Consider the following 10,292-nt stretch of genomic DNA (forward strand, 5'->3'; position numbering starts at 1 on the left):
CTCTAGATAGACGGCTACTTTCATGTCGGGATTTAAGTTAAGGTAAAAATCTTTGAATTTAATTTAATAGTTCAGTATGATTTATAAATTTTCAGGTATTTTTGTCCAGTTTTTAAAGGAAATGTTGTACATTAAATTATGGAGAATTTCATTATCTTGCTTGTAATAATCTGTTTATTTTGTCTCATTTTATGATATAGAATTATTTAAGAAATTGTTACCTGCTGATTATTGTATAGTACTGTATGTCTAAAAGATGAAGAGTTCTAGGGGAATGGTACATAAAACTTAAATTTCACTTTCAGACTTCATTTCTTACCTGTTCCTCTCGACTTTTTAATTTTGACTGAACTAAATCTCTTTCCTCAACATAATCAATTCAAGTTTAAGTACTTTCTATATTTTCTTCAAATTCAGTCTGACAGCCTAGGGATTTATTTCAACACCAAAATCAATGTTTGATTCATCCACTTTAGCATATGTATGGTCTAGTTCAATAAGTAATGTCTCGGGTGATAAAAAAACCTTTCTGCTGACTCCTCCATTATAATCAATCTTTTCATTTTTGGTACTTTTTGACCTTCTTCGCTTTCGTTCATATCTATCTAATTTGTCAGTGGCGGCAATAGGAGTGGACGTTGTGGGGCAGTTTGAAAAAGTGGGTTTGCAAATAGAAGGGATGTAATCAGGATGCTCAGGGTCATTGTTAGGCTTGCCTAAAATTTAGAATGAAAAATAAATATAAATATAAATCAAAATTTTTCAACTTGATGTTTAGCTACGATGAATAACAAGCTTGAAAAAAAATCAAACTGAGTCATCTAAGTACAAGCAGCAAACAAAAAAATATCAGAAACTTCTGTTTCACAGACTATTCTGCACCTATCCTTTGTGGCTTTGAGTTAAAAAGTGAAGCTTTACTCTATTTTTTTAAACTGTTCACAAACAATTAATTAATAACTTGGTGATAAACCAAATCAAAACTTTGCCCTATTATTACTCTCTGATCCATATCTCCCCAAAGCTTTCTCACTTTCTACTGCTCATGTTTCTCTGTGAAATTATGATACATGTAATTACAGACATGCTTCCCTATCATCTTAAAAATAAATGTGAAACAGATGAAATGTTTACTGTTTTACTGAACCCAGAACAAAGTCAAAGATGAAAGATAAGCTATATCTACATCCTGAGAAACATTATTAAAAACAAAGATAATAAACACTATTGCAACACTTGAAAACATAGAACAACACTGAAAGATGACAGACATCCAAATCAGAACTTTCTATAAAATGACTTACGATTTGTTTCGTAAAAATCAAACCGACCAGCCGCCTCTATCGATTTATTTTTGCCTGGGTGCCCTAGCCGCCCCCGCCCGTATCGAACTTTATCGATGTTGACTCGAGTAAACTACCTTGAAATTTCAAGGTAGATTACCCGATAGTCGGCTCTGTATCGCCAAAGAAAAGTGGCCAACCTCCACAGATCCTCCAGTGAAACCACGGGGTTTACAGCGCAGCGTCCCGTGAGTGGAGCGGAGGATCTGCTTGGAGATTAGTCTGCTACAGGATTCATTATTCAAGCTTTAAGTCTGAAACTCTACTCTAATTTGATCAATTTACCTGGGAGGACAATGCTGCCTAACTTATTTCTGAAAATATTGAGAAAATACCAAAAGCCAGAAAAGCGTAAAATTCTAGAAAAAATAGGCCGTTCGTAAAAAATACCTTGGTTCCCGTCATTACAACCATCAAAAAGTGGGTCGGTCGGTCGGTCGGTCGGTCGGGCGAAAGATATTTTCGGTTTGAACGAAACAGTCAAAGAGGGCGAAATTTTCCTTAGAAAAGGGTGGTAAACGAACGTTCGATCGCCCTAAGCCTCTTTTTCACTTCACAAAAGCTTCGCTGGTTTGTTTTGATGCTTCCATATGGTCCGCAATGAAAAATCGGACTTGAAAATCGGGAAAAAACGGAATTAACGGGTTTCGAATTGTTTTTTTGGGCGAGATTAGCACGGTGGTTCAAAATAGCGATTTTTTTACCACTCGGGAAATAATCTTTCATTACGTAATGTCAATAATTGACCAATCAGCGAGCAGATTCGGAAGTGAATTTATGAGCGGCAAAAACATTCGACGGGGACAAAAAACAAAATGGCGGAAAGAATAGGTGACAATTTGTTTTGGAAAGAACAAGAAGATAAACTTGTTTCTTTTGAATGCGATTGGAGGAAGAATTTTATGGTTAGACTTGATTGTTCCAATGATGGTGTGCTGGATGGGCAATTAGAAAACTCTCTGGGTAACAGGTTGCTCTTAGCTGGCCCAATCAGTGATGCCTTTTTGATGGAAATTGGGGTCAGAATCCAGGCAAAATTAAGCAGAGGAAAACTGACTGGGCTTCTTCCACCTGTAAATATTTTTATCCCTTCAGCCATACTGTCTAAGGTTCTTGCCCTATGTGTTGGCTATGGGGGTGACATGGACCATGAGTTTCGTGGAAAAGGGAAAAGACGGAAAGCTACCAAGACGACCGTAACCCTTTCAGGGAAGAGGTCAGCCCAATTTATATTCCACACAGCTCGGTTTGACGGCTCAAATTTTTTGAGGAAGAGATTTTTTAGAACAGTTGTGGATCCAGTTACAAAAACAAGAAAGAGATCCTTCAACGGTAGTGCAGAGGTTGTGTTTTCGGAGCGTACGCCATTTATTTTTGAATAGGATTACAAATCCTCTCAGTTGAATGTTTCTTTTTACGTGCAAAGGTACAACTACAATGAATTTGCACAGGATGCTCACCTGCAGCATTTAATGAATGCTTGAATCTGTTTTCCTCTTGGAATTTGTTATTGTTTTCTCTTGTTAGAGGAGAATATATATATCATATATAGTGTTCAAGTTTAATTAGTAAGTACTACTGAGTACTAAACATTTCTACCTCTTTTGTCATTGCATGAGAATTTAAAATTCTTTGTTCTGGCATCAGGGTTGAAATACAAAATTACTCTTTGTGCCTACTAAACCAAAATATAATGTAGAGCTCGAGAAATTCAAGAAAAACCTTTTTCCGGCAATTTTTAAAAAGTTCTGGATAGAAAAATCAGTTTTATTGATGATTTAATCACATGTTTGATGGTGGGTATCGCTATCAATAAGGTTTTTGTATGAAAAATCAAAGAAATATAGCTAATATTTTTACCATTAGTGCTATTTTCCAATAGAAATTTAATAATAATAGTAACAATAACAAATATTTAATACATCGCTTATGAAAATGTCTTTTTGATAATAAAAGTATTTTTATTATTATTTTTTATATCATTATTTGATAATCCACAAAACTATAAAAAATAAATAATCTTTCTTTGCAAGAAAAAAATTAAGTTTAAAATAAAAAAAAAATAGATTGGTGTAGCCATCACCGGGAATCGAACCAAGGCCTTCCTTTAAAAGGATGTACTACCACTGTACTACGATGGCTTAAGGTTTCTAAATTACATTAAAATATTTGAAATTACAATTAAAATTAAAACTTGTGAATCATTTAAATGTCAACCAATCAAACTTGAAAAAATCAGATCTTAAAAAATCTCAACCAATAAAACTTGAAATAGTAATTATATTCATGAAAAAATCTCAACCGCTCAAACTTATAAAAGTATATTTTCATGAAAAAAGTTTGAAAAAAAATCAAAACTAAAAGGCTCTTTGTTTGGTTTGTCCACAACTGCAAAAATTTGAACCGTTAGAAAAATGTTAACAAAAATAGCCCAAAATATAGATTCAAAAATTAGAGAAGTCCCTCAAGTCTTCTGATGAGAGTTAATTTATTTCCAGTTGTTGATTTTCCCAATCTTTTTAACTCACTTTTCAAACTAACCAGTGTCATAGTCGAAGGAATGATATCTTTTGAGTTCACTGGTAGACTTGTGTGAACATTTTTATGATGACGGAATTTAGTCGGCATATCAGGAAAACGCTCATCACATAAATCACATTTAATTGGTTTCAAAATATCCAAAATTTTGTTATCAAGCATCCCAAGGCGTGCCGATTGTAGAATCAAAAAACTATCATGACATGCTCCGCACACGCCATCAATCCCATCTACTAGGTTTCGGGAGCAGTGACAATAATTTTCTCCTTCAAAAATGTCAGCTAATCTGCTTTGGTAATGAGAGTGATACGAAGAATCTAGAGAAAAGTGATATGGCAAATAAAAGTTCCTGACATAACTGGCACGCATGATTTGTGACCACTTTCCTCTCATGTTATCTGCATTTGAACGATTTGTTTCACTTTTGAGTTGTTGTTTTATCAAGGAGTGGAAGGATTCTTTCCCTTGCATTGATAAGATTCCGTATCCAATATTATATTTTTCGTAAAGCTTTTCAGCATGGTATGGAACAGCATAGCCAAGAGTCCAAACAGTGCTTTGACATTTTTCAGGAAAGAAAAGCGAGAATAGATTAAAATACACTCGACATACTTGCTTTAGACTGTTTGGATAGTCCTTTGTAACAATAACTTTGTTCAACATACCACCAATATCACGGAGATGGGTTCAAATAAGGGATAGTGCCTGATGTTTAATCTTGACTGCTTCACTCTCATCTACATAAATGGCATCCATAACACGATGACAATGCCTGGCTAGGGCTATAGCCTGTGCACCAATGAGGCGCACCTCTAATATATTCATCCGTGTTGCCTCCTTTGCATAATGCTCTCTAATCTTTTTGACGACAAACTTTAAACCACAGCCAGGATTCTCTTGACATCTTACTGGACTTTCCAATACCTTACAAAAAATCTCAAATTTATCTCTTCGGATGGATTCCACATAAATCAAATTTAACAGATGTTGCCAATTGTTTATCTCTAGATGGAGTGGTTCGGGTCGTAATCTAAAAAAATAAAAGATTTTTGAGTTGTCAGAGTTAGCAATCTGCGTGAGCCATCTTTTACCTAAAATGATACTCTACTTCGTGCAAAAACTCATAAAAATATAACGGTGCAATTTTAGCTTTTTTTGGACCAAATTTGGCAAAAAGCTGTTTTTCAAAAACCGGGCTCTGTCAGATTTGAGGGTTTATAGTCATGCACCTTTGTGCCAAAAATCAGAAAAAACTAATGAGCCAATCTCGAGAAAAATTGATAACGAACAAAAAGACTAACAGACACGGGTTAATTTAGGGTAGATATTTAGGTAGGTTAAAAAACTTTTTTTATGAGAATATGTTTTTATTACCTTTCAGCTAAATTTCCAACACGAGGTTCTCCAGTTTGACGATACCCATTTTCAGCCATATAAGCAAGTTCATGGTCATGAAATGAAGATGCTGAAAGTGTGTCTGACAAAGATTTACGATAAATATTTAAAGCCTCCAATTCTTTCTTCGTGCTTTCCTTGGTTGGGGGTTTCCAAGTGGCATTTTCTTCAAGCCCAATTGCACCACCAATAAAATCAAGCTGGGATTTGTGTACATTTGCATACGGGGATGGATAGGTTGCAGATGAAGGAAGCACATTTGCTGCCCAACATTGCCAACTTTGATCAGCAGAAGGCTGGAATTCAAACGTAACCTTTTCGGAATTAATTGTGAAGATATTACCTTCAATAAGAATCATTTCGTCAGAATGCTGTCTCCAGAGATCTTCACAAATTGCATTTTTTTCATCAGTACTTAGCAAATGGAGTGGGTAATGATGGTCTCTGCTGCGTATACGATTTTGATAATTCCACAAGCTCAGGGTTCCAATTGTCATGGACACTTCTTTTGACTCTGGAGCACCATCATCACTGAACTCAACAATGAAATGATTCTTTACATTATTAAACCAGTACAACTTATCTTTGTTAGCAGAAACCTGTAAATTAACATCCACAATCATAGTGACAAGAGCGGTAACTGTTCTTGCGACACCTGAACATGATGGGATTTCATGTATCTCACCGATGTCAAGAGACTTTACAAATTTATCAACAGTGTAGTGTGAGAGTTGCTTAGAACGCAAATCTAATTTCAATTCGTTTTGTGGAATTAATTCTCCAACATCAGCATCACCATCTTCATTAGAGTCAAATGAAGTTTTTTGAATTTTGCAAAGCAAGTTGAAGCGTCGTCTTGATAAATGACCGAGGTACTTTGAAGCCAATGCTTTCTTTAGCATAACATCGTTGCTTTCTGTTTTCTTATTAAAAAGTGTCTGCAGAAACTTTCCTCTGCGATAATTTGAAACCAATTCCTCTATTTTGCTTTCATCAGTATTACTTGAAAGAAAGTCCCACGCACCGTCAATAGCAGCATCTTTCCCACCATGGACAAACTCAAGCAGATCTTTTGTTTCTTTTCGTCGTCGATACCTGAATATATGAAAGTTTTAATTCTCATAATTTGAATTATATACAATTAAAATTTTATTACACATAACTTTGCAAACGCAAATCAGTGAAGGATCAAACAAAACACCTTACATTCGAAATATTTTTAAACTCAAAATTAAAGTTTGAGTAATTGTATTGTATCAAAGTATTAAAGTTAAATTTATGAACACCTGAAAGACGCCCCCAGCGGACCAAAAATTCACGCATTCGCGCAATTTTATTTTGGAATTCACACATTCACGCAACCAAAAAAGCCCATTCACGCAAACCGCTAGGGGGGCCCTTGAAGACCTAAAATTATGAACAATTGGAAGACTAAAAAGTATAACCTTATAATATTGTAAAAACATAAAATTTTACTTTGTTGTGCTACAAGAAGACAGAAGCTGTTTTGAGGATGGATTTTTTTGACGTTTAGTAGAAGCAGATGATTTGCGATTTATCAACAGTTTTAATTTACTGTATGTGTCTTGAAGCTCCTTAATGTCATTTTTCTCTTCCAGTACTTTTTGACTGACTGATTCCTTATCTCTCGATATTCTATCAAACTCCAAAGCACTCTTAACCAACTCCTTATGCTGTTGCTGTTTGACATCTTGTAACTCTTTTTCCTCCTTTTGATTTTCTAATTTAGTCTCCTCAATTTTTTCTTCAATTTGATGAAGCTCTTCTTTCTTTTCAACCAAGTTCAGTGCTATAAAGTTAAAATAGAAAGATATGGAGTTTAAAAATACACTAATCACATTCTTTTTATCTTCAAAACATCTACCTAATAAAATACTAACAGAGCTCAAATATTTTTATTACATCCCTCCTATAACATAAGACATACTGTATATGTTGTGACGTACCGTGAGTTGGTCTAATGTTGACATCCCTCTTCTAATTCCGACACCCAGTTTTAGAGATAGGAATAACAGAAAGGTCAAAATCACTGATATTCCTCTCTAATCGCTAAGCAAACAAAAATACTTTCAATCAGTGATTCCGACCTTCCCGTTATTCCCATCTCTAAAGAAGGGTGTCGAATTTAGAAGAGGGGTGTTGACTTTAGACCAACTTACGGTACGGTGTTGGCGGTAAAAGAAGTTGATCTTAGGTTTAGATTTGAAAACGCAGAATATCTAGTGAGGGCACACGTACTACGTTAACAATATAAAACGCTAGTATTATGGTAACTTTTTTAGCGTACATTCTGTTCCATCTGCATATTCGATTGAGATTCTGTTGCATTCGACAATCTAATTTCAATCGGTTTGATTGCGTTCGATTTAGTCGACTGATAGGACCGTCGATTCCGTTCGATTGAGTGAGATCGTCTGGTTATTCATGTTCATTTTTGTTCGGTTCAATAAAAAAAAGCGGATAAAACATATACAACATACCTATGTCAAAGTTTGATGACTGAAGTTCATCTTTTTCTCTCAACAGCTCAGAGCAGTCCTTCTGAAGAGTCCTTTGAAGTACAGACTTTTTCCAAAACTCAAGTTTATGTTCTTTGTTGCAGCGTCCAGGGTGTCCCATGGGTTTGCTGCATTGAAGATGATTCTTATTACACCGCTGCTTGCCATCCATTATTATTTACAATATCATTCTATGAATATGAAAATCAAAACTTCTTTCTTATCATTTTTCATCTCCGTGTCTACTGTTAAAAAAAGTAAAGTCAAAAGGATTATGTTTAACAGCAGAAAAATATGTCATAAAGCAACTTTGGGAAAACTTTGCTAAAGAGATGGCCGCCATCTTTGTTTACAAATTTCGGCGATCTTATTGGCTGTTTCTGAGGAAGCAAATCGAACTCTGAAAACAGTCAATTTCTAAGCAATACAGGCCTGTACAATTTGGGTTTAAACAACTTCAAAACCAAACCAAAAGCAATGAAATTTAGCATGAAGAATCTTGAATAAACGGAGAGCATTTCAGCCTTTTTATTTTTTTTGGAAACCGATCGGAAAGACGAAATAACTTCACTTTAATATCAAAATCAGTTAAAAGTGTGACTTGGTCGCCATTTTCTTCAGCTACAAGATCTTATTTAAAAAAGTAATAAGGCAAAACCATTTGTTTATGTCCAATCTATCCAATAAAATCAAAAGGTTTGGGGTTTTGAGTAATCTCTTTAAGTTTAAACCTAAAATTCCTTAACCAAAGTAGATGGTTGTTTGAGAATAGCACTTAATTCTTTGATTTCATGAAAAATTTACATGCAAAAACTATATAAATTCAATCAGCATTATAATAGTGAGTCAATGATATCATTTATTATATGTATAAAGAAGATTAATGTCTGAAATTTGAAAAGAAAACATTGAAATTTGAACAGCAAACTCTCAAAAAACTTCCCGTATTGCCGCCATTTTGATTCAAGTGACGTCACGCAGCGAAGCTAAACGGGCAAGATTGGGCAGTTTTTGACCGCCGTGAGCGTTTGCTCTTTCTCTCAAAAAAGAAAACATAGAGGGTGATGTTGGAGTTTCAGCTGTCAGGAATCAACATAAAAGGGGTTGCGGAACGAGCGTTCTGTTTTCGCAAAGCGAAGAAATCTCAAAATGTACTACTCCATTATTAATGCAGAATTACAAAAAAATAGAAAAACTAATAGGACATTACAATTACACGTTGAATTTATTGCCAGTGAGAATATTTGAAAAATTAGAAATGTATGAAGACAGAGGTGTTCCAAAAGCACCTGGGGTATTTGAAAAGTCATTTGTACTCAATTTTGTGATACTTTTATAACAGCTTTAAAAAATCTTGCTGATCAAAATTACAAAAATATCTGCTCAATACAACTTTCCACAGGGTACAGTAAAATAACAAAAAATAATAGGTATCAAAAATAAAAAATAAAACTCTAAAAATTAGCATCATAGCTCATATTGAGAGTATTCTATACAAGGCTTTTGAACTAAAAATAATTTGATGTGTCTTAAAAAAAGCATCATGTAGTCTTTCTTTTGATTGTTTTGCTGTTGTAGTTTTTGAATATTCAAGGTGAAATCGTGATCAAGAAAATAGAGCTTTTGATAAGTAGGATGTCCTAACTAACAGTAAAATTCCATTTTCACAAAAATACCGTCAACTCCTCTAACTTGGGACTATCTGTCTGACAAAACATGGGACGGCAATTCGGCCACCATTTCACTGAACCTCCAAAGTCATTTGATTTGTTTTGATTTGACTTAATGAACAGCGTATTAAAAAATACACGATGAGATTTAACAGTAAGTGAAAATACAGACCAGATATCAAAACCAGTCCCATGTTTCGACCAATCGTCCCAAGTTAGAGCAGTTGACGGTATCAATAGTTTATACTTTAATTCAGTACATTTTCTAGTTTTCATACATTCATCCAATTCATGCAATCGAAAAAAAAATCTTGCAATAACTTTTACCCATCTCTTGACTCTTGTATATAAACCTCTTGAAACATTATTAGATTGTAGTAAGGCAGCAATCATTGCATTCAAACATTCACAATTTACCCCTTTCTTGTGTTGCATTAAACGTACATTATTGTATATCGAAATTGTATATATTAGAAGAGGATCGAGAAAAAAATACCATTATGCTACAAATTTCCAACATGTTTCGGCCAGAGCTGTTTTCAAGGTATCAAATTGTATTTTATCGAATCTGGATGGGAATCGTCGTGTAATGTGCTTGATCTCAAACCACAACAAAGTCCTTATAATTTTATGTAGAATGATTGAAAACTCCTGAAAATATTGTGTCTGTTCTTCACATCGTACTTCCTCGCCTCAACGAATATTACTGACCACAACCACCCAAATATTCAAGCGTTACTCAAATTGTTAAACAACGGCAACGTGACAAAAAATCATTGTTTGGCAACAATGCCCGCTGAATGTGAAATTTAACGATGACATTTCCA

The 10,292-nt window shown here is 34.6% G+C and overlaps 1 protein-coding gene across 1 annotated transcript; it reads right to left on the minus strand.

Moving 5' to 3' along the window:
- Positions 1–3,709: 3,709 nt before the first annotated feature.
- Positions 3,710–7,967, minus strand: LOC136801454 (uncharacterized). The gene is made up of 4 exons (XM_067058103.1): positions 7,778–7,967; positions 6,753–7,086; positions 5,256–6,371; positions 3,710–4,911 (listed from the first exon to the last, which is right to left on the minus strand). The coding sequence occupies exons 1-4, from the start codon at positions 7,965–7,967 to the stop codon at positions 4,569–4,571; spliced, it is 1,983 nt and encodes a 660-aa protein (XP_066914204.1). The 3' UTR covers positions 3,710–4,568.
- Between the last annotated feature and the right edge of the window lie 2,325 nt (positions 7,968–10,292).

The sequence above is a fragment of the Clytia hemisphaerica genome, unplaced genomic scaffold (assembly GCF_902728285.1).
Source record: "Clytia hemisphaerica strain Z4C2 unplaced genomic scaffold, Clytia hemisphaerica genome assembly, whole genome shotgun sequence".
Lineage (NCBI taxonomy): Eukaryota > Metazoa > Cnidaria > Hydrozoa > Leptothecata > Clytiidae > Clytia > Clytia hemisphaerica.